This window comes from Rhea pennata, chromosome 10, assembly GCF_028389875.1.
Source record: "Rhea pennata isolate bPtePen1 chromosome 10, bPtePen1.pri, whole genome shotgun sequence".
Lineage (NCBI taxonomy): Eukaryota > Metazoa > Chordata > Aves > Rheiformes > Rheidae > Rhea > Rhea pennata.
Genome location: NC_084672.1, coordinates 23,358,380 through 23,383,503, shown reverse-complemented (window position 1 = coordinate 23,383,503; position 25,124 = coordinate 23,358,380). Strand labels below are relative to the sequence as shown.

Below are 25,124 nucleotides of genomic sequence, written 5' to 3'. Positions count from 1 at the left end.
GCTAGTTATAAATCTAAGTTAAATATTGACTTACTCTGTGGCGTCATGTGGCTTTTTGCATCGGAGGGCTCGGTTTAGCTAAGCACGTGCCGCATTAAGCAAAGCTGGAGCCTTTGTGGAGTGATGGGGAATCAAGTCAACCCAGGAAAGATGTATTTTATACTCTGTAGAGAATGGTGCTCTTCTGGTGATTAGGTGAAATTGCCCTTCTGTCAAACTGAAGTGTGCCAAAAAGGGGACAATTTGTAAAGCTGCTTGAAGGAGGGGACAAAGCCACAAGCAGTAAAACCTCTCCTCCAGAGAAGAGGAGAAAGGCTTAGCGTTTGGATGCTGACCAAGCTTGAGCCTGGAGAAGAAAGATAACACTGAAGGTGTTAAGGATTGTTTTCTTCGTAAAAATTTTCTAATGCTCTTTTGAGAGGAAAATGCCTGGGGCTAAAATTTCTTGTGCTGAGCCTGCATTTCTTGACTGCCATGCCCTCTCCGAGGGGTTAACAGTAGCGTGCTGCTGTGACTGTACATCAAAGTATATATGAGAAAACCTGACCATTGCTATGAGAAATATTTTTAATTGGGGTGACTTTCATTTAGCTTTCAAGGTAGATGTTTACGTTATTGATTCTGGGCACTACTTGAATGCTGCTAATGGAAGCAGTTATCTTGCCTTACTGTTTTTTTTTCTCTTCCCCCATCCCTTCTTTGTTGGGAAATGTTAATTAGACTCTCAAGTGGAAGTCGGGATTCAGGAGATGGGTTACATGGCTGTATTGTTTTGACTTTGGGTAGTGAGCATTTTCCCCCCCGAGTATCTGTGTATCCCAGAGCTCCAACTTTTACTACAGCAGGTAGCTTGTCCTTTTGGTCTAATTTCTTGTCCAAAGAGCAAAATGCTTTGTAATCAAGTGCTAAAAAACTGCCTCGTGGGGGGGGGGGACCCCTACCTGTCCCTCCCTCCCCTCCCCCCCCCCAAAAAAAAAGTTTGGGCTGGCAGTGTACTTGGGAGTTATCATGGAAACAACTGATTGAAGGAATCTGTTTGGAAGTGATCTACAGTTTGGTTGGGTCATCTTTTTGTCCCGTTGATAAACATCTAAAGTGTCTTTGAGTTTGACCATGTTGTATTGGAATAGATGTTCTCTGTTAGTGCCCTGCAATGAAGGTAAACTGGAGACAGGTTACTTGCAACTGGAGACTATCAGTATTTGAGAGAGATGTTTAAGGTTGAATACCCTTGGAGTCTGATCCTCTGCTCACGCGCTACCTGAAGAGAGGACACCTTTATTTTAATCATTGTCTAGAAGAACCTTTGAAACCAGGAAGATGACAACTTGAGAGACCTTTCGAAAGAATTTATATAACTTAGTCCAGAAAATTAATTAGTTATTGGTTGCCCCATCCTCCCCCATTGGCACATGTTTGAGCCAACAGACAGATTTTCTGCTCTGAAAACTGTCTAAAATTCATTGTCTGTGAATTATCATGAATCTGTCCTTTCTAGTACATGTACTGCTGTGGTGTTAGGTGTCAGAAAATATTCTTACGTGCTTAAAGTTTACCTGATTTCTTCTGTCAACTTAAAAAAAATTTTTTTTGAGAGGTGGGAAGTGGAAGTAGGATAGACATTTTTCAGTCAGATGGTGTCTGATAATATACTGTAATGCAGAGGAACAGATTTGGGGGAATGAAGTAATGATTTGATTTCTTTTTGTTTTCCTATGTTTGTGTGTTTTTTCTTCAAAGAACACCCAAAATGCTATGTCTTACAAAATAGTTATCTTACACTATAAGAAGCTTTCTGTAAAGTTGTTTAAAAAAAATCAAAAAAAAAAAAAAAAAAAACTTGCTGTGATTATAGTAATGGTCCAGCACTGACTCTTCTATGGTACAGATTTCTTATTAAGGTGAGGGATGGTTGCTGACAGCTTAACAGGTCTGCTGTTAGCAGCCTTCCAAGGCCCACTGCCCAGTCAGTGCCTGAGTGGTTTGATCAGGTGATGCCTTGAGCATGCTTAAAGCAGCCACAAGTGAAGTCCTGCTATGTTAAGGGCATGAGAAATCCATGGAGAAGTCCCAGCTGTACCTGCCTAGTAGTAGTTTGTTAGGTAGGGTTGCAGACAACCTGTTCCTTACATTGCATAAAGTTTTGGAAACCTGAGCTTGCAGGGACAGCAGTATTGCTACCTGATGAGGAGGAACAGTCTCAGTCTCTACAAACATACCACGTCCAGAAAATGAGTACAAATCCTATGGGTGAATCTGATTCTTGAACAAAATCTGAAAATGGGCAATGCTGACTATGGTGAAGGATTGAAAATAACTTATTTATATCTATAGATACATATACACACACATGCTATATTTATACTGTCTTCCATAACATCCTCCTAGATAAGCTCAGGAAGTGTGGGGTTAGATGAGTGGACAGGGAGGTGGATTGAGAACTGGCTGAAAGGCACAGCTCAGAGGGTCGTCATCAGTGGCGTGGAGTCTAGTGGAGGCCTGTAGCTAGTGGGGTCCCCCAGGGCTCAGTACTGGGTCCCATCCTGTTCAATTTCTTCATCAATGACCTGGATGAGGGGACGGAGTGCCTCCTCAGAAAGTTTGCTGATGATACCAAGCTGGGAGGAGTGGCTGATGCACCAGAGGGCTGTGCTGCCATTCAGAGAGACCTGGACAGGCTGGAGAGCTGGGCGGAGAGGGCAAGTGCAGGGTCCTGCACCTAGGGAAAGATAACCTTAGGCACCAGTACAAGCTGGGGGCTGACCTTGTGGAGAGCAGCTCTGCAGAGAAGGACCTGGGAGTGCTGGTGGATGATAAGTTGACCATGAGCCAGCAATGTGCCCCTGTGGCCAGGAAGGCCAATGGTCTCCTGGGGTGCTTTAGGAAGAGTGTTGCCAGCAGGTCGAGGGAGGTGATCCTGCCCCTCTACTCAGTCCTGGTGAGGCCTCATCTCGAGTACTGTGTCCAGTTCTGGGGTGCCCAGTACAAGAGAGACATGGAGCTACTGGAGAGAGTCCGGCGTAGGGCTACGAGGATGATCAGGAGACTGGAGCATCTGCCCTCTGAGGACCGGCTGCGAGAGCTGGGCCTCTTCAGCCTGGGGAAGGGAAGCCTGAGGGGGGATCTTATCAATGTGTACAAGCACCTGAAGGGAGGGTGTCCAGGGGACAGGGCCAAACTCTTTTCAGTTGTCCCATGTGACAGGACAAGAGGCAATGGGCAGAAATTGAAGCACAGGAAGTTCCACCTGAATGTCAGGGGGAATTTCTTCCCTGTGAGAGTGACGGAGCACTGGAAGAGGTTGCCCAGAGAGGCTGTGGAGTCTCCTTCTCTGGAGATCTTCAAGGCCTGCCTGGATGCAACCCTGTCTAACATGCTCTAGGTGACTCTGCTGAGCAGGGCGGTTGGACTAGGTGATCTCCAGAGGTCCCTTCCAACCTTAGAGATTCTGTGATTCTGTAGAGAGAGAGGAAAAGTAGCAGGGAAAACCTTTTTCCTTTAAATTGTTTTATAGAAGCTTGAGATGTCACAAAAAGCAGTCGTAACTTTACGCTCTTTCAGCTTTATACCTTTTACCTTCTGTTTCTCCCTCAAAAAGGACATTTTGTGTAGCTCACATAGGCAGATCTGTGCTTTCCCAGAAATGCTCAGTTTGTTCAGAAGGGGAGTTGGACACTCAATGAAGACAGCGTTTCCCCGGGGCCCCGAGGCAGCGCGTTGACTTGTTTTCTGTTTATCGGCTAGATGGCTTGCTGACCTGACACATGCCGCTTCCAGCCTTTCCAAAATCGACTAATAAAAGAGAAAAGGTGCGTTTCTATCCTGGTGGCCTGCTGATTTGGTTCTGTTGAGGGAATAGTGCCAACCTCTATGAAGTTACTATTTAAGTCTTCTGTTTTGGTAGCCCAGCTGAAAATAGCCCCTAGACACTCATGAAACTATAGACAGGGCCAGATTAATAATAGCTCTTATTAATAGCTATACTGTACCCCTAGGTAGCCACCTTCCTCCAGATTTGGCTTGCCGTAGAGTTGCAGTGGAAAAAGCAGTTGAAAAATAGTGTTCATTTTCCAGATCAGAAACATTCTTTTCTGAATGATGCTTTGAGATGAATGATGAAGTTGCTAGCGGGATGATGGAGGAGGGAGAGTGGACCAGCCTTTCTGGCAGTAAGCTTCATCAGGCTGTACCCTACTGTGCTTTTAAGGCTTTGGGGCAAGAAGATTTGGAGAGTCTGTGAACCCTGGAACACCCAGCTTTGGCATGTTTGGCATGTGGCTCTCAACAGACTGATTTGTACAAAAAAAAAAAAAAAAAAATCTTGGAAGTGAGTCCGTGTTGTCCGAGTTGTGCCAACTCAACTGTCTGGCCACACAGTGATCCTGATCTGAGAACTCATCTGGGTTAAAAATAAACCAGCAACCCCCCTCAGCCCGGGATGATTCCTCTATCTAGTTCGCTCATAGCTGTGCAAGCAGTTGTGCCGTCGTAGACGGAGAGGTCAGCGGCAGGCCCAGGAGCCAGCGGCTGCATGAGTTTGTTTTGCTGCTGAAGTAAATATTTTCAGAGCTGTCTCTTCATGGTCTGGTGGTGATGGGATGCAGCGTCTTTGAAACAGGTTTTAAAGAGTGTATTTTACTGCTCTGCCTGTTGCTGCCCTGTTCATTCTTTTCAGTTAAAGCTGCTTTTGTGAACAGCTGCTGGAAATTGTTCAGGAGGGTGTTTTCCCCTCTCAGAATAGGGCCCATAAATTCAGACTGTTTCTTTTAAAATACTCTTTGCAATGTTTTTCTAACTCTAAGCCATAATGCTGTTTGAAGGAATTATGCTTTAAAAACATTCAAAGTAAAATAATAATCCAGGTAGTTGTTACTTTATCTCATGGGGGGGGGGGGAAGACCTGGTGCAAAGCTACACCATTTGGGTTTCTGGAGTTTCCCCCAGTGCCTCTAAAAGCATATAGAAGGGAAGACACTTAGGCGGTTCAGATCCGTGTGTGCTCTTGGCCTAAACTGAGGGCTTTTGATGTGCATTGCCTGGTCACTGAGTTCCTCAGCCTTCCCGCAGCATCGTTTCCTTCTGTGGCAAAGTGTCCCCTTGCGTTCCTTTTGAACCAACGTAGTGTATTTTCTCCAAGTTCCACACTAGTGAATTGTATCGGTTTAATGAGAGAAGAGTTGAAACGATAGCCAGGTGTCTTTTATAGTCTACTGGAGGCTGTTGGGCCGAGAGATCCCGAGGGACTAGAAGTATCAAATGATGCTCCTTGCTGTTACTAGGTATGCTTGTGGAGCAGAGAAAATCAACGATTTTCTTTTGTATTTGATAGAGTTGGATCTGTTTGTGGTACGTGCCTATGAATGGGGCAGTAACTGTCTGGCAGGTAAGCACAAGCTAAAAGCAAAAGTACCTGCAGTGAGATGAAAATATTTACATTGCAAGCCCATATGTGATGGAGGGGAAAAAACTGGGGACTGTAAGAGCAGTTGTGTGTAATTTTAAGAGGAAGGGGGACTAAAGGATGCTTCATGGACACTACTTGCCTGAGCAGTATGCAGCAATGGAGCAAGGAAGGTGACTAAGTGTAGTTTGTCGGTGGCCTGGAAAGAGTTCTCTTAACGCTTTTTCTAAATAGTCATTTGTACTTGGTGTCTGTCTGTCTCATTGGTTTCTCATCCTAATAGAACCAACTCTGTAAGACTTTGGATGTTGACTAAAGTTTGGCCTGAGGTTGGTGGTGGTGATTAGCAACGGCACAGATCCCACCTGGATGAAACTATGGGGCTTCACATTCGGGGCTGCCAAAAAGTTTTGGGGTCATAGATGAATCATTCTTTTCCTAGCATAGCTGCTGTGTGTCTTGTGCTGTTTTCTTCCTCTGTAATGGAAGATGTTCAAGAGCTACTAAAATAGTAAATTGAAAGAATTATATGGAAATGGTGCCATCACCCTCTCCTACTCTTTTAAGGCTGCTCTTTGCAAACTCATGTGTAGGAGGTATGAGAAGAGAGAGTTGAAGTAAAAATCAATTTTGAAACGTATTCTAGCACCCATGTGCTTCCACTCTAGTTCGCTCTTGGTATGTCAGCTTTAGTTGCTCAGTGGAGACATGAACAACTGGAGCTGTGGCTCATGTTGCTCACGCAGATTTGCTGAGTTTCTACTCTGATATCAGGATTCTTGAGGTGGGAGACAACAGGAGGAGCGGAATGGTTTGGGTGATACTGCTTTTGTAGGCAATAAAATAGTAGCTCTCCTTAATCTAAAGGGATTGAAATGCGAAGTTATGTGTGAAAGCATGTATATTTGGAGACCTCTTGTTCAATAGTCTTTCAAAAGTGTGCAGTAGCATAACTTCCTTGTTTTTGTGGTGCCTCTAGAGCTGTGTGCCTTTTTGCCTTTAAAGGCTTCACTTTGTACCAAAGAACTGTAGCAAAAGGAAGTAGGAGACAGTGTTCTTCAGAAGAAATATATGAGAGTTAACCTCTCTGTAACTTACTATCAAACTATAGATCTTGTGTAGAAGCAAGTGTAGCTGAAACAGTCTTAAATACCTTCCCTGTTTGTAGTACATGTGCAGTTTTTAAATTTGTGTGGAGTTGGTGGTGGTAGAATTTCTGCAGTCATCTGAGAGCCAGTGCTGTCCAGAACACTTGAGAAGCGTGATAAATCCGTATGATGCATGTTTCTTTTATTTGTTTACAAGTATTAAACTGTGAATTAAATTTTTGCATTTCCAAATTTGCTAATACATCTTGGAGTTGTCACCTTAGTAATTTTTTTGATTTAAAAGCTTGTTAGACAATAGCTCTTTGTCATGGCTCTTAATCATTAACCTGAAAACTTTCCAAAGGCTCAAAGAAAATGTAAAGCAGCTGACTGCTTCATTTCTGTTTCTTGAACTAATTAAACAAAGTAATAGCTTTCTCTGAAGTTGCTTTTTATTATCTTCCTCTAGTAAAAGCACGTATGTTCATCAGAGCTAGAAACAATCAGTAAAATGCGGTTAGGTTACTACAAACTCAGATCATAATATCAAGCTACTTTTTCATGCCGTAATATGATAGTACTAATTCCATAATTTTGCAAAACTTGATTCTCAAAAATAGAGATGATGTGTGAAGGGCAGTTAATGAGATGAAGTAGGATGTAGGAGCCTAAGATGATGATCAATATTGAAGCACAAACCAGTATATATGATGGGAAATTACTGTGAGGTGGCAGATACCAGTCTGAGGAAAGCAGCTGACTGTAGTGACTGGCAATGTCATAGGGAAGTAGCCTTGCTTCATGCAGCATTGCTTGGAAATGATAGTGCCAGGAAGAGGTAGGTTTGAGAGTAATTCAGAACTGGCTAATTAGAAACTAAGTCACTTTAGTGTGGCTTCAGTGGGGTTCTAGGACATGAAGTCCATGTCCTCAGTAGGCGTATAGAGACGGAAAAGAATGGTCCTGATTTTGCTTGTTTATTTTATTTCTTTTGGCTGAAGTGTAGGCCTGGGAGAGAATTACATTGGGTTAAGAAGACAACAGAAGAGGAGAATATACATGGGTGGTGGTGGGCTGATCTAGCTAGCTACTGTCCTCATCTTCTTATAGCAACTCCCTTGCATGCTGTTTGTAAGCGAGTCAGGGAATATTAGGTGACATTGAGGTTTTTCTACGGCTTGTCAGAGTGATTAGTCTAAATTGTTAAAAACTAGTAAGTTTGAAGGTAACCTGTTCAGGAGACTGGGCCCTGGAGATGCTCAGCACTTAGAAGTGAATGCTGAAGACAGGATCTTGGGAGTTTTGCTAAGCTGATACAAAACACCTTACAAAGACAAGAACACATTTCTGTAGTTGTCTCTTGAGAGAATAGCTGCGAATAGATCTTTACAAACCAAGGTCCCTCAGGACACGTGTAAAGCAATGCAAGCCTTCCTGTGGCAGTGTTACCGTAAGGCCATTTGGACTCGAAGCTGAGGTAGCGTACAGAGCAAGTATGTTACACCTGGCGTTGCCTGGATGGTGGAGATGGGCTGCAAGGGAAGACCAGCGGTGCTCAAAACGGAGCAGTTGACCTAGTTATTGCAGCAAATCAGTGCAGGTTTAAGCTCTGACCAAGAGAAGCTACTGTACGGTGCCTGGCCTGCTTTGACAGTTGCCCTTTTTCTGCATCGTAGATGAGAAATAAGCAGTTGTGCGTGGGAGAGGAGCATCGGTATGTAACCGTGTTAGGTTTTTGAGGTAATTGAAGAGTTATTGGGGTGTTTGGTTCCTGATCGGTGGTGGCGCTCAGTGCAGTTGAGTGCCCCCGATGGTATCGGGCCTGACTGAGGTTCCTCCCGTAGCCCGGAGTCATCCAGAGATTCGTGGGGAAACCACGACACGTCTGATCCTGCTCCCCAGGCCGTCCGTGTTTCCGGGAACTAGCGATGCTCATCCCACCGCAATGCGTAGCAGATGCTTTGGGAGGAGGGCTGCAGCAGAGGCAAGCCACAGGTCCGCTGGTCTTGTGCTCCTGAATTTATCAAGGAATCTGTTTAACTTTCGCCTGGTGAGGTTACTCTTGCTCCATCTGCTGCCATGAAATTTGACCCGTTGGGTGTTATTAGTGATGCTTCCTTTACCTTTCCAGGGAGTGCTGTGCACGGGGGCTTTGCAAGGCAAGCTGGGGGCGAAGCACGCGCCTGCGCTTTCGATTCTGCATGTGCCCGGAGGGCACCGAGAGTTTCCTGGCACGTGCTAGGTTTTTGACTGATTAAATATTTACAGTGGTGATGTAACATGCTGTCTTTTGATGCCGCTTTAGTGGAGCGGGTACTTGTCCGGCTTGGTTGTAGGAGCTGTTGTTTCAAAGCTGGTCTTCTGGCAGCCCTCTGCTCTTCCACTGGTGTGGGCAACGTCTGGTCACCAAGTGAGGTGAGAGGGGGGGAAAGGTGTTGAAATGTCAAAACTGCGGCGCTTGAGTCGAGTTGTTACTAAACAAAGTTGTTATTAATCTGCAGTGAACGCTCAGATTGAAGCAGCAGCTTATTCCCAGTGTGTGATGAGCAGCTGCCTTCTAAAATACACTTTTGGCTATTATAAAGTGCAATTATTAACTGCACGACTCATCTGGAAAGACAAAAACATTAATAGATGAAGTGCTGCAAACTGTCGTGCAGCAAATCACGCTGTTTGAAAGTTCTGCTTCGAGCTAGTGTCCTAACAACCCTTAAGTCATAATTCATTTATAGTGGTTGTGTGCATCCAGGTTCCTCCTTTCAATTCGTACTTTATTTTGGTGGCAAAAAGAGTCTAACTGAACTCAGACATTTTTAACTAAGTTTCTTGTTTAAGTAAGTTTTACTGAATGACATGGTTTGTTTTTTGTTGAGTTTTTTTTTCCCCCCCAATGGAATGTTATTAGCTGAAGCGAGAGCTCCAAATCTGCTTTCTTGAAGCTTTTTAGGGTTTCCCATCCCTGTATCTCCTGCTGGCATCAGTGTGCCTGAGCCTGGCAAAGCAGATAACAATAACACGTGTAAATATCTCCCCCTAAAAAGTAGCAGGAAAGTGGAATCTCCTTGGAGCAGATCGCAGCTTAGCTGCTTTGCTGACCGAGGAAATCGCTGTTGAAGGGCTGACTCCTTTTCTCTGCGGGCAGAGCTTTACGAACCGTGTTTTGTTGGCGCGATGGCTGTGACAGCTAGCCGCTGGGAGCACCCGGAGAACTGCAACAAAATGGCTGCTTTCCTCCGGTTTCTCTTATATCTGGCTATCAACAGGCTCCGCTGCCTCGAGCTCCAGGCAGTCCTCGGCTCGGGCACGTAAAATTGAATGGGTGACTGCTGTCAATTAGACCCGCTGTTTCAGCTTTCATCAAACCACGTTTGAGTGAGAATCGAACATTTGAATGTGTTAGCTTTTCCCTAGCTTACCATCTGTTTCTGGCTGCTTTACTTAGTTATTATTATTTTTTTTCCCCCTTGTAAACAGAAAAATATCCTTTGTAAAAGCCCGGTTCTGGCTGCTGCAGCTCGGAGCCCGAGCAGTAATCTTGTCTGAGCAGCGTCGTAGCCTGTTTGTAGCTAGCCTTTGGGGTGTAACCATCACAGACCACAAGCCGGTGTGCAAAACGAGAAGCCCATCCGGTTTCAGAAAAGGCACTAAAATATCCGAGGAGCTTCGTAACTCGGCGTTGCTCGCGCCCTGTGAGTTGGTTCTTAGTGCAGCGGGCAGAGCGAGCGCCGGCGGGGTTGCGGAGGTACGTTCCCGCGGCAGCGTAATTAGCGCAGGGGTGCAGCAAAACTAATGTCGAAACTGAGGTTGAAAGGTCGGATTAATTTGGTGCTCTTTTAGGTCGGCAGCTCTGCAGTAACTAACCCCCCGTTGCGGCGCCGTGATCTACCCCTCAAAAGCGGCTCCCGAGCAACGGCAAGGTAGGCGCGTGCGTGCCGCCAGCGCAGGGCAGCCGCTGCGCGGCACCTCATCGGTATGCCTTGCCTTAAATTAGAGCGATCCTTAATGCCAGGTTTTTTTAACGTTTGTATTTGACTGTGGTTTACATTATGTAAACCAAGCCTCTCCACACTTCCTCCCCGGCTTCGGCGTCCTCCCTGCCTAATGCAGGCTCTGATTACGTTGCGGTCCTCGCTGCAGGTGAGCAAGAGCAGAGTTGTGTTAGTCCTTGCTTTCTCTGTCAGTGAAGCTAGTTTCACTGAAACTAGTGACATTTTAAATACTAGATTTTGGATGTGGTAAGCACGCAGCCTGGCTATTTCTGGTAGGAGCTTGTCGTGTTGCTGGTGTTTCCTTTTTTAAAATGAACATTGAACAAATACCGCTGGAGCTAAAGGAAGCTAAAGCCCAGAAAGCCCGTAAAAGCTTCCCCTGCTCCGACACATTTGTCTTTAATGCACCGAACCAACAGTTCTGGTCTCTGAAGTGTAATCCCGGAATAACATGATATTTTGTACCTTGCCTTCACAAAAGGAAGCTGTTTTTCTACTGTTTTCTACTGCTGGGATATTTAGGGACTCTGATCTAGAGAAACTTGCCTTGGAAAGCTGCAGTGCTGCTTCTCAGGAAAAATGCAGAAGCCGCAAATGAAACTAGACCCTCTTGTTTGCAGTCACATGTCCTTTGAGCAGTATTTAGTAGATTTGCCTTGAGACACTTGACAGTCACTACAGACCAGTTTTGTTCTTCTAATACAGCATTATTCTTCAGCATGGGGGAAACTTGTCTTTCTTCCTCCTTGCTTAATCACCCTCCCCCCAAAACAAAACCAACCCCCAAACCTCTCTGACGGTAGGGATGACTACCGTAGTGGCCTCTTAGCCTGCAGAGTGATAAACAGGTATTTGCAGAAACCTTAGAAAGGTGGCTAAGTGGGCTACTACAGGAGAAGGTAAGACTTCAGGCTGATTTAAAACTTTGTTAATGCTGGTGCTTGAGAATTTAAGAAAACACAGTTTCTTTGTGCATCCTTGTGGCCGATCCCTGGTCCAAGGTGAGGATCCTAACGCTTGAGAAGAGCCGTTCACTTTATTGCTCGCAACTTGTTTGTGGTTCTGGAGCACGGTGCAAGTGATGGATGTGAGTAAAGCACCTCGCAAATGCGTGAGAGTGCTAGAAGGATGGTCTGGAGGACCCTATAGGTGCTATTTGCCTGGTCTGTTTAGCAGGGGACTTCCCAGTTTGAGGCAGGACTTGTTGCAGAAAATGGAAGGTTTTTTTTTTTTTTTTTTTTTTTTTTTTTTTTTTTTTTTTTAAAAAAAAAACAAAAGTATCAGGGGCGGTAGTAGCTGGTATTATAACCAAGGTAATCCAGAGATAAGATCAGCTTGTGTACTAAAAAGCACATGCTTGTCTTTGATTAATTTGCTCTAGGAAGTGTACGTGTTTAAGTGAGCTATTACAAATTCCTTTAGGTGCTGTTATGTAATACAGATAGTATTATAGAGAAATATGTTGTGGATATCCCAGAGCAAATACAAAGTAACCTAGAAAGATTAAAACCCAACAGATTGCATTCTTTGTCGTTGGAGTTGTCTCTTAGGGAAGGAGACCCTTAAAAATGGTGGCACCAAATAACCCCATTTCCCGTATGGGCAGCAGTTCCGACTTCAAACAGTTTTCAGCTGCTTGCTCCCAGCTTAAAGTCAGCAGCACTGCCGCAAGCTTTGTGGCACCATACAGCGATCTGGATCGGGATTTGCTCCTATCCGAAAGCTTTATTTTATTTAATTTTTTTTCCCCCTTCCCTCCTCTTTTCCCATTCGGGTTCCGTGCTGGTTTGTAGCACGGCACCCACGAGGCTGTGCCGGTGCTGCTGCCCAGGAGCCCGAGCTGGCCACGTCGGCTGGGCCGAGCGCCCTGCGTGGGTCCCACTGCCGGCGAGGACGCGACTCGTGGGTGAGCCGAGCCGAGCTAACAGCCATCCCTTTGCCAGGAGAGGCAAATGTCTCACCCGTGCTCCTGGGCGTGTGCCGCGCGTGCGGCCGGGCAGCGATCGCACGGCTGCATGGTGAGCTGCAGCAGCTTGCTGATTTGGCTGCGAACTAGCCCTGCACAGGCCGAGGGGAAACCTAACTTCCACCGGAGCAGGGAGTTGGTGCAGCTTGTCCCAGAACTGCATATTCTGGCTTTTGACCCAAGGAAATGGGTGAATTTGCCGGACAGGAGAGCAGTTGCCTCTTTAGCAGGTGCTGCCTCACTGTTTGGTAGCGGCCAGTCCCATGTGGTGGTGAGCAAAGGACCTAGCAGAGTTACTATGTCTAGGAGCGTGGATCTCTCTTGCCTAGGAAACTCTCCCAAAGAGGGACTAGGGCTGTGTTTTCACAAGACAAAGCGTTCAGCAGTGCCGGTTTCTGGTTTTTGTACCACGTACTGTCCAGCAGATTTGCTGCCTCAACTCTTCATAGAGCTCCCCAAGACCTGGATCAGAGATCTGCTCTAACTTTTCTAAAGCCATTTTTGTCCACATGGGTGTGTTAAGCTGGAAAAATTTCTCAATTTCGCCTTGAACAACCTGCGTTGGCACTGACGAGAGCAAGAACCCGCTGCAGAGGGGAGAGGAGTGTCACTTTTCATAGCAGAAACCACCAGACCAGCTCTTCGTGCTTACATTTGGACTCTGGCGCTTTAGTTCAGCAGAGGGTTTTGTTGGTGTTGCTGCTGAAAGCCGTCGTCCCGCTTGTCCCGGCTGCCTGTTCCTGCCCTCCCCCTTGTGCCGGTGTGGCTGTTGGTGTGGTCATGCAATGAAACAGATTGGGCAACGGATTCAGTGGAAAACCGGCTTAAGAAAAGAAGGAGAAATATTGGTCTGAGCCAATATTTTGCAATGTTTTAACATAAAACAGCTGTCCTAGCGTGGGGTGGTGATGGTGAGAAAAAGGGGGGGAATGAGCAGGGTCAAAGCAGGGTGGCACTGCATCTTTGGGTGGCAGTAGTGGCTTTTTTGGCAGCTTAAACTTGTAGCTATAGCCTGGAGGCTCAAAAAAAATGCATTGCTCTGTTATGTCCTACTTTTCAACAGCTTCAGAGCGTCCACTGAAAATTTGCCTTACGGCAAACTTCCATTTTGATGTCGAATGGCAAAGTACGTGCAGCTGCTCCTTGGGTGCTTACTGGTGCCTGTGTTGCATGTAAATGGTTCTCGGCCTGACCTGGGATAGTTTGGATTTAGGGAGGTCAGACACACTTCTTGGGTGCAACAGAAGCCCTGTGTTTTGTTAGGTTTCTCTCCTCATGTGACCAAACCCTTAGCTGAAGAGGGAGGTCTAATTGGAGATAATACTTGGGCAAAAGTGAAAACCAGTTTTTATTCCTAGTCACTGTTGCTGACCTTTCCAGGCTGTATTTTCAAGGCTTAAGGTGTGTTGGGAACACCTCGAGGTTTCAAAGGAAAGTGCCATCTAACAGCATCAGCTGCTTGTTTTCTGGGAGAAACTGCAATCTGAGTGTTTTAGGGGTGGGAGGTGGGACAACTGAGGAATATTTTTGGTTGGGCAAGTAGTGTGGAGCTTGTGGCAAAAATGGATAGGATGGATGCCAATTCACCCTTCCTGCATTTTTAGGAACGTCCTGGGTTTGTATTGTGTAAGCATGCTGGGCTTTTGAGAGGTTGACACTTGGACGTCATGAATTCATCCGTTGCGGCAGCAGTAACTACCTGGTCCTGAAGTCTTCAACCCTAGTTTCTTTTCTTATAGCTCTACTATGTTATAGAATTGTTCTTAATCTTTTTTATTTGCCAAGTCATAAACTATTTTCTGCGGTGTATTAATTTATGTAATCTATGTAGACAATACATGTTGTCAGATGCACTGGCTTCCCCATGTGCTTATCCAAAATGCTGCCTAGGGTACTCATAGCACTGTACCAACTCTGTCAAACAGCTACTCACTTGTTCATTATTATTTTTTTTTTTCCCTCTAGAATCCAGCAACTATCACTCGGATACTGCTTAGCCATTTCAACTGGGATAAAGAAAAGCTGATGGAGAGGTAAGCAGCCATCTTAGCGTGCAGCCACACTTCAGACCTTCAAGAAATATTTATTACTGGATTAATGTGATAATGGATGAATGCACAGTATGTGGCAGGAGAGTCTCTTGTGCAAGCTCTAAGTGTGTGTTCATTTTTTTTTCTTTTCTTTTCTCCTTGTCTCCTCTTTAGCAGCCTTTGCTGGCTAAGAGTGACTTCTTGTCTTAGTATTAATAATGCCTATTAGACTTCAAAGAAGTTTTGGAAGCCGGTTGCCCCCTTGCAGGGGGCGCCTTTGGGTTTGAATACACGCAGCTAGGGTGTTTTTTCCCTAGGCTCTGGACAAAAGCAAGCACAAACAGATTCCTATTATCTTGCAACTGTTTCAGATTTAATGGTTATTATATCCCTGCCTGATGATCCAGGTAGGAGAAGACAGGCTGCTTAGTCTATAGAAGCTTGTGCCAGAGCAGCCTTTGTTAGGATTGCCAACTTTATAAATAACAGCGGATGGGTGTTCTGTACTGTGGGCTGAGGCAGAGTCTTGCCTGGCCCATCTATCGCAGCAAGATGCTCTTTTACACAGGGTGTAGAGGAGCAGCAAATATTCAGTTTGCTAATGGATGACTTTGGAGTTCAGGTATTTCCTCAAGGGTAGGGGATTAATGACATCTTTGGCCACTCCTGTGTAATCTTTCCAGTTGCTGGTGGAGTTTGGGTATCTCTTATGCTTTGTTTGGGCTAGATTTTCTTCTGAGTTGACAGGATTTTTTTTAAGCTTTCCAGCTTTTGTTTTCCTTAGACTAATGACCTCAATTAGTCAATATTGAAGGTATATGAAGGCTTCTGTTGTGGATGAGTGTAGTTGCTCTGAAGTTATTAAACTTTGACTGCAGCTGTTAAGCATGCAGACTGAGTTCTTTCTACATGACTGCTGCCTGTTTGTTGAGTTTCTTGTGCTGGTTCTTTTGGTGAGTCTGAAGTTTACTCTTGTTCGCTGTCTCCATCTCACTTTGAGGTACTTTTACATAAATGTACTGGAACTTGACCCCTTTATTTAACAGACTTTTTGCCCTTCTGACTTAAAGCTTGCTTGTTAAGACTGGCATCAATTTAAAAAGTCCAGTTTTGGGTTGTATGTGTTTTTTTTTTTTCTTTCTTTTTCCCTAAGGGGATATTAGTTACTTCTCTGTGAGGTATTATAGTTAAAGGGCTTTGCAGTTTCCAGCAAAAACATTTCACATGCACGTAAATATTTACAAAATCCACAGGTAAACCATTGTTCTCAGTACATACTCATTAAAACACTTATCTTAATTCTACAGAATTATCCCTGTGAGTAATGCTATACGTGACGCTTGCTACACAGCTGTTGCACACCAGTTATATTTTTTGCTGCTAACGTTCTGTCGTACTAGAAAAACGTGAAAACAGTTTCTTCAATTGGCTGTTACTGCTCTCGGCCATCCCCTTGCCGCGTAGCCTACAAGAAGCCCTTTGCAGCCCTCCCCTGACGCTCAGCTGGGTTAAACGCAGGAGCGGGAGGTTGGGGAGGAGGCTGAGAGCTGACTCTGCAGAGCGTTCGAGAAGGCTTTGCGATTGCTGCAGAAATAGGTGAAGGCTGGGGTAGGAGGCAGGTAGTCGTCTCAGCAGCCAGGATGCAAAGCAGAGAGCTGAGGTGGTGATGGAGCTGGAAATGAAGCCATGAGCTAGCTACAAGATTGCATCTGCTCCCTGAAAGCTTGGAAAATTTAGAGAGGTGGTTTCCACTGCGAAGAAGGTGACCGGCCGATTAAACCCAAATGTGGTCTTGGTCAGTCTTCCAAGAATAGAGGACATGTTTGAGTCTTGCTTAGCTTTATGTGCTTCCAGCAAGATTTAGTGCGACGTTGTGCTGGTGTAGGTGAGCTGATTGGAGAACGTTCGTGGTGAGGAAGAGGGATGTGCTCTGTTCAAAAGGCAAAAAAAAAAAAAAAAAAAAAAGAGAAATTTAAAACATTAAAAAAAAAAAAAAAAAGGAGAAAACAACTTGAAGCTTAGAAGTAGCAGTGTGTGCTCACCCAGTCTTCAGTGTCAGGCAAAAGCCTTGTGCCTGAAATGTCCAGCCTGTTGCCGCCAGCCGAGCGCAGCCCTTGCCTTCTGGCTTTGCAGCCTGGCTTGCAGCGAGCGCCGTGCGGGCAGCGTCTGGTCGTGGGGCAGCACTTGTTGGCAAGCTGGCAATAACTGCTGCTAGCCCAGGGCTCTCAGCGGCAAGTAAAAGCGTTTGTGTTCAGTGCTGTTTCACACCAATTTAATCCACGGTCTCTAACACTGTTGGAGACTTTTTTTTTTTTTTTTTTCCCTCCCCTCCTCTTGGGGGATATTATTTTAAACCTTTCCAACTGGTATATATTTAGCCTCTTTCACTCCTAATAATCATTAGGAAGGCTTCCCAGTGAATTACTGCTGTTGCCTGCGGTGTGGATTGGTTTTATGCTTGCTAAGAGATAATATTTGGGTGCAGTACTTGGTGCTTGATTCTGTACCAAGTCGGAGTTTGAACTGTGTTGCTTAATGGTATTTCTTTATGGGCCTTGCCAGTGTCTGTTTTACCTTAGCTCAGCGTGAATCAGCAAGACCTAACAGGCAGCCTTATCAAACCTTGCCTGTAGGAAAGCAGATAAATTAAGTGTCTTCGCTTTTGGTACGTGTTGAGTGTTGCTAGGTCTGAGTTTGTGAGATGAAAGCTTCCGTCTTTTGAAACATTAAAACCTCTTAGTTGCTGTTTTGTGTTGTTATGCATGTTTTTAATGAGCAGCTTATTTTTGCCTGTGACAGCTTTGTCATGGACTAATTGCATGGCGTTATTAAGAGGCCAAATGTGTTACAGGCGTTTATTCCACTTAAAACGAAACAATATTCACAACTGAAAAAATGCCCTATCCACTGGGGAAGCACTAGTTATTTGAAAGCAAAGCTGTGTTGAGGTGGATTTGTTGGAAGGATGGAAGGACGTACTGGGGGAAATGCTGGAGTTCAGCTTCTGATGCCTGATGTTCTGCACGAGCCTGGGAGAATAAAGGTGTTAGACGAAGACAAACATAATGCTGAAGATGTTGGCGATATCCCTGCCATCGGAGGGGAGCGGGTGTTGAAATTCCCCCAAAGTTGAGCATGTCACAAGCTTGGCTAACAGAGGCAGGATACTAGTGGGTGCGGATTGAGCGTGTACCTTCAGAAGCAAGTGAAAGAGAAGTGCTTTGGGTCGTTACTTTGCTACCCTGAGTAACTTCCAGTTTTACCATGGCTGAGAGCATCCGCCCCTCCCGAGGGGAACCTTTACGTGCTGAAGAGACTGAAACACAGCTCTCCTGCTTGACGTGGAAGGAGGCTTCCTCTGACTGTTGTTGTAACAAAAAGTAGTCCAGCATGTAAGCGAAAGCCCTATTTAATCACCTAAGGGACGGAAGGAGATACTGAAGTAGATGGAGACCCAGCCTCCTGTAGGCACTAGTCTCCACGCTTGCATGTCCACATCCCCTCTGCAGAGAAGTCTGGAAGTGCCTCTCGGGTGCTGCTGCTGGTCTAGATTGCCTCTTTCCTCTTACCCTTGCTGTTGGTGTTCTGGCTCCTCTCTGTAGGTACCTGTCTCCTTTCGTTTGGACATGTAAGAGCCTAATGCTTTTCAGCGAGGGCAGAGAAAGCGCCGAATTATTGCTTACGGCAGGTTTTTTGGTATGAAGATACAATCTCTTACTTTGAGTATAGTGATTTGCTAACATTCAGAAATGCCTTTTCCCTAAAGGAAATTTCCTGGAGTGTGTGCTAGAAGCTTTTTTATTTTCAAGGAGGAGAGTTCTTAATCTGTGGTACTCCCTTGGATGGGATTTGATTATGGCTGGAAAACTGTTATTAGACAGTTACCAACAGTAGTGTCCGTGGAGACCAACTTTATCTTGAGGAAATAAAGAAGATGCCAGCTCAATCCCTCAGCCAACAAGACCTGATGCTGTTATGGACTTGTTTTTGGTAATCAGTAAAGAAATTATGTAAGAATTTGAAAATAATTTTTATTGGTGTGACTTGAGTTTTCAGTAGCAGAAAAAAACACCATGGTCTGTAATAAAAAGTGAACTTTGATAAATGAATGGAACTGGTTACCAAAGTCAGCCATACTGAACAAAGACTCTAACGCTGAATAGAGCATAACCTGTCTTGAATATCAGAAGTCCTAAAATTATTGAGTGTCTGCATCGTAAGGGGAGAAGAAGGAACGTAAGGGATTTAATGCTGAGCCTGTCTGAATGAGAAATAATCTCAGAAAAGTGCTCTGCTCCTCCTCAAGATGTGAAGGAGGAACCTCACCACTAAGAACCCGATAAGAGAGCCTTAGGAATCGTGTGAGAATAGTCAAAAGTCAAGCTCAGTTACTTTGTAAAGTTTCCACAGCGAAATGAGTAAAAATTTGGGGAGGAGGAGTAGTCTACAGTAAAGATAAGCTTGAGGCAGAGGCTACGCGATCAATTAAAATAAAATGAATCTACTGGTTTCATTAATAAATGATTTCTGGCTTATGGCCCATGCAAAAGGTGTAGCATGGAAAGGAGATTACTGCATCCAAAGTGGAAGCAAAACCGCAGGGCATTCCAGGCAGGAAGAGGAGGATGGAGTGGAATAACGGCAGAGTTTTGAAGGAAGTGAGTTGGGAATTAAAGGTTTTCTCCCAAGTTTCACAGCAGAGGCGATAGCATGCAACTGTATGATATCAAATATGAGGCATATATAAAAAGGGAGGCATGGCTGGGAAGTCAGTGGCCAGATATAGGTGTGTAGGAAAAGATTATTGAATACTAAGATGAATGAAAATGAAAGCTGATCTGATTTAGAAATGATTTTCTGAAGAGAGACTGTGTCCAAGTAAATCTGACTGTTTTCTCTGGTACCCTCCAATTCTCTCGCAGGCAAGGGATGTGTGATAAATCACATCTGGAATTCAACAGAGCGTTTGCTTTGGTGCTGTGTAAGTAGTGATTAGAGAAGATGGATACAAGTGTTACTGTGGTGTGTGTGTGTGTGGGTACGTATGGTGTTACTTTGAAATGGGAACTAGCAGACTAGATGTTAGTGAAGTCCCTTGTATAATTTTGAGATGAACAGTAAAGTATTAGTGAGTGACTTGGCACCGATCTGTTGAGTTATTCAGTTCAGAGGAGGATCCAGATGTCATAGAGGAAAACACTGGATAGCCTGGAGGACTCTAGTGATAGTAACAGTGAAAAGTGTCAAGTCTTGTCAACACAGAGATGGAGAATATGAGATTTCTGGTAGAGACTAAAATGGAACTGCTAACATGGAGGAGCTCTGGAGAAGGGTAACACCATTTAGGATGCCTTAGGTGAGATATTTCCAGGAGAAACTGAGAAGTATTGGTGAAATTGTACAAGGTCATGATGAAATCTTACCAGATGTGTGGTGTTCTGGCTTCCTTAGGTGCAAGAGGGAGGAATGGAAGTGTAACCAATAGTTGAGAAGGTTTGCTAGGACAATGAAGGATGTGGAGAGATGTGGTAAGGAGAGAGGAGCTGACCTGCTTTGTCATGCCAAAGTTAAGAAGGAGGGCTACCATTGCTTGCTGCGAACCCCTTAAAGGGAAGAACACGGGAAGGGCAGAGGGAGATCTTCCAATGGTCTCTGTCAGCATTTGAACAAGTGGGTACTAAAGATGTGGTAAAGGAAGCTGTGATTCCTTACCATCGAAGCAACTGGAACAGCGTGAGTTGGGAGCTCAGTGTGTGTATCTAAGGAATGGTGGGGTAGTTCTGTGAAAGACTGGTGTTGGACTTGATTCCAGAGTGTCCCTGTCAATTGTTTGCTTCCAGGAAGGTCCAGGTATCTTCTTGTTTTCTTACTACACAATTCTGGCATGTTCTTTTGAGTCGGAGACACATGCATGCAAATAGCTGTGGAAATTATTTTCTCAATGTAGTCAGGCATGCTGAAGAAAATAAATATATTCAAAGAAAATGGCTTGCGGGCCCAAGCTGGGAAAAGAGGAATACCCACTATACTGTTTCCCTCAAACATTGGTACTATTTACAAATGGTAATAAACGCTCTAAAATTAGGGATGAGCAGTTCTGAGTTAGTTTTCCCCCCCTTCCTTTTTTTTTTTTTTTTTCTTCTTCTTCTTCTTCTTTACCAGTGTTTTCTGTTTTCTTCCTTTTCTGCATGGTGCTGAATGGGGTCAGTCTGTCTCAGTTGCCTCATTTGTTTCTGCTATGGAAGTACATGCAAGACCAAGTGCTTCTAACTGACACTGAAACAATTCAGTATGGACCATAGTTGTTGTCCCAAAGTGTAAGCATCTGCATACTTAGCAATATTGGTGCTTTGGAAACTTAAATTGATCAAGGACTTCAGCCTGTGCATCTGACTCTGAGTTGGCTTTATCACCAGCCTTTAGCCCAGTAAAATACCCTATATCACATTAAACTCTTATTTTCTATTTCTTTTTGGGAAAATCCTGAGTATTTGGGAAGGAAATGGATGTTCTGAATTAGTTACCCATTGGTATTTGGAAGGGATAGGTAGTTCCAGGTGAAAAAAAAAAGTGGTAGAGTCAAGTTCCTGATGTGATTTGTATACTTTAAAAACAGCTCACCATTAAAAATAACTCTGATATTTCCTTGAGCATATAGTTGACTGCAAATGTTAGTATTAAAGTTGCATGATAGGGTTTGTCTTCAAAAACCTTTATTTTCTTTGCAAATGTTACACCCAACTATTTGTTTACTATTTTTGAACAGAGGATATATGACGCTGACCATGCTGCATGCAAGAACAATTTGACCGCTAGAAACCTTGTGTGGAGTTAAATATTTATCTATGACTCTTTAATAGACAAATACTGTGTAAACTGGGAGTGTACCAAATTACTTGCTAAAATTTTCTAGATAGAAGTAATCCTGAAAGCAAATAAAATACCTTGGTTACATTAAATCCCTGAGCTAACATAGAAAAGCAGTGGCAAAACCCTAGGGCATACCATAATTCCAGAATTTACTACCAGCTTCAAAATTCAGTGACCTGAAAATTAGGATTTAACACATACAAAATATTTTCAGGAGTTGGTGAACTGCATTAAGAAACTTCTGAAACAGTAATGAACCATTTTCTAGGGGCTCTTCAGCTCACAACAATAACATTTTTGAAGCAGTTTTGATTAGGTGATGGCTGACTGGCATGGCATAAATCCCCAAATACTGTGTTTACTTGCTATGGGGCTGGAGCCATAGTAGAATTGGTAGTAGCTGATAAGAGATGGAAAATAGGGACCTTTTCTTAAACCTTCAGAAGTAACTTTTTTGCCCTTCTAAGGAAGAACGAACCCTTTTGACGGTAAGTTAGATCTCGCAGTGCTGTAAGAGAGCTGCTAGGGATTTGGGCCTCCCCTGGAACGATGCAGGTGTGACTCGCAGGAGGTGGTTCGGTTAGGTGTTGCATGTCTGACCTGGTTCCAGGTTTTTGAGAGAGACCTGGTAACTTCTTCCTCCAGCAGAAAGACTTGATTGTCTTGTGTCTGTTGGTAGATAGCAGGGATTTTTTTTGTCTAGTTTGTGATGCATTTAAGTATATGTCTTCTAAAGGTATCTTCTTAATCTCACAGCTCTGCTTGCCTCTTAGCTGTAGGAACAGTTGTCTGTTGGGACTTGATTTGCTGGTCTTACATTTAAGTGACTGCACTGTGGTCAGATGGGATTTTTTTCCCAGGCAGATGCCACCTTACTTGAATTTAAATTGCTGTTGATGGTGATGGAGGAGAAGAGGAGGAGAGGAGGAGGAAAAGGCTTAGTTTCCTGACACTGAACAGTGGATGCACATGCGAACAGGGTTAACTGGTTAACTGTCAGATTTGATTAGTTTTTTGCAGCTGCTGGAGGCTAAAGAAAGATGTGGTGTCTGGGCACTGGGAAGAGACTGTCCTGCCTGGTCCCAGGTCTTTCAAATCTGGCCACCCTAGCCTGACTGAAAAGCCTTCTGTAGCAGTGTAAACCCAAACAGTCTTCCCCCCGACCCTCAAAGGGGTGGGAAATAGAAATAGAGCGATCTTTCCTTTCCCCTCTACGCAATTTTGCATCTGTTCTTCCTCTCAGATATCTAATCCTTGGAAAAAATTTGAACTTGAAATTGTTTTTCCCTAGGTTGTCAGAACATTGTGTAATAGACTGGAGACAAAAAGATGCTTGAAAGGCTAGGATTTTGGTCCATGGGGCAGACCGTATTCACTCTGCTGTAGGCTTAAAATGGAGACTGGCATAAGTGGAGTTTAGATGTCTGATACAACAGCAGTTTTTCCAAACTCTGGAGATGTCTGATCATAAATGCAGTCCTGCATTTGCTTTAATGGGACACCAGTGCATCCTGCTCCAGGGAGCAGAGAAAGAAGTACTAAAAGTGAAGCCCAATTGCAGAAAACTGGGCTCCAGTCAACTCTCTGAGGCACACCTAATGTAAACTGAGTACACCGAGGAAAACACAAAACTCGGTGACGAGGGATATGCTGATTCACAAACCGTACTAGGAATGCTGCTGTCTGCCTACTCTTTAATATTGTAGCGATTAGATATTTATGAAAAATGGAAGGCTTAAGCTGAAATGAAAATTTAATCTGGCAGCATTAAACCTGCACTTTAAGAAAGTATCTAGATTCCTAGACTGTGAAATAAGATATTTTTATTCTAACTTCCTGTTTTAGGTAGCATTGGATCTTTAATGCAAAACTCTGGAGAATCATGAATTAATCAAGTTACTGTCCTTTTCCATTTGAACTAACTTGACTGAAAAGCAATTGAAGAATTGAAGGTATCTGACCTTACAGGAGCACCCAATTCAGGCCCAAATCTCTGAAAAGACACAGTTGTCTAATATCCCCGTCTGTGGTCAGGACCACAGCGTGATATGTTAGTGAAGAGTACTTTAAAAGTAGTGGGTATGTGAGTTTTCTGGAGCGTACATTTAACTCCTGAACAGAGTTTGAAAAATTACTTGCAGAGAATGTAGTTAAATTCCTGTTCTCTTACGTGTGTTTTGCAGGTACTTCGATGGCAACTTGGAGAAGCTCTTTGCAGAGTGTCATGTAATTAATCCAAGTAAAAAGTCTCGAACGCGCCAGATGAACACAAGGTCATCAGCCCAGGATATGCCTTGTCAGATCTGCTACCTAAACTACCCAAACTCGGTGAGTACCTGGCAGCCAAGGCAATTTTTATGTGATAAGCACCTTGCACTTTACTATCTGAAGCTTAACTGGATGCTTACGGACACCTCCATGAGGACTGCTCCTGCAGTATTATGAAAAGCCTTTGAAAAGAAACGGAGGTATCATTTTTGATTGAATCTTCTAATCTGTAGGATGCACATTAAAAAAAAAAGGGGGGGGAGGGAAGAGGGTAAAGATTTTTTTTTTTTACCATAGCAACCTTGTGCCTTGTGTGCTGCAGCTGATTCAAATAATACAGCAAAGACTGCAGAACTATGTAGTGCTTTGTGCGTTCTCTTTGATCCTTACTTTGACAAAGTAAGTTTGGCAAAGCTTAAAATACCACTACCACCACCCCAAAAAGCCCCGAACCTCAAAGAGTGTTAGAGTACCCAGAGATGGGGTTGTATTTCAAAGGAGATGATTATCCTTTCTGCAAAGACCTTTGAGGATGCTGGGCAGCAGTCTGGTGAAGTTATTGAGGGGAAAAAAAGGAGACCAGTAGATCATGTGACTTTTATGAATGTCAGATACCTGTTGAGACATGCAAATAAATGCTACATGCAAGAAAAAATAAGTGTGGAAAATATGACAGGCTGAACAGTTTACTCAAATAGAACAAAAAGATAGGAAGCTGCTTATAAATGAAGTAAATAATGATCCAAAACAGTCAAGCTATAAAGTCTAGGATAAAAGAAAGTGGAACTGGGGTAAAATAAAGTTGAGCTGTTCTGAGCACAGAACCAATGGATATGTCTGTCCAGTTCCTAATTATAGAAGATCAGAGTAGAAGGGCTTGTTGGGACTCTAGCTCAGTCTTCTGATTTGTTGCAAGACTGGTGGTAGTGCTTCTTTTCTGTGGGTAGTCACAAAGCACGAACTTTCAGGTGCACTAATTGGAGATCCAGGCTGCTTCTGTGTTCCGTACAGGCAAACAACTTGCTGTGAATTTTCTGGGGCAGGACACTCTGATAGGAGATCCTGGAAGAAACTCAGATTAGTAGAAAAGCTCAAACGAGAGTCCATCTGTGACTTTGCCAAAGGTCAGGGTGCTGACACACATCGGGAATTGTTTCTGTTTATCAGAACTTATCCTTGTGCGTGGAACCATTCTGACAGTCCAAAGCACTGTGACGTCTGCCTGGCCTTCTTTAAAGAGAAAAGTGGCCCTTATGCAAGACTTCCACTCGTGCTCTGGGTGTGTTGGAGCTTGCTTTTCGGCATTATGAGCTCTGGTTTTTATGAGCAGCCTTGAATAAAGTACTCTTGCTGCTGTAGCTTGACTGTGAGGCTTTTCCTTGCTTTGGAAAAGGCACAGCAGAGCAAAGCCCAGTTTCAGGCAGCTGAGATTCTCAGCATTAAGGTCACTGTTGCTCTTGAGCCAGCAACCACAATGCTTCGTGCATCTCCTTTTAAGCCTTGAATGCTCCG

General features: G+C 44.1%; 1 protein-coding gene across 1 annotated transcript in view; it reads left to right on the top strand.

Moving 5' to 3' along the window:
- The window catches only part of ARIH1 (ariadne RBR E3 ubiquitin protein ligase 1), a 67,178-nt gene that overhangs the window by 11,978 nt on the left and 30,076 nt on the right, over nucleotides 1-25,124 (top strand). Inside the window, exons 2-3 of the mRNA XM_062583311.1 lie at nucleotides 14,410-14,477; nucleotides 23,528-23,672. Coding sequence (XP_062439295.1) covers nucleotides 14,410-14,477; nucleotides 23,528-23,672 — 213 coding nt within the window. The remainder of the gene's footprint in view (nucleotides 1-14,409; nucleotides 14,478-23,527; nucleotides 23,673-25,124) is intronic.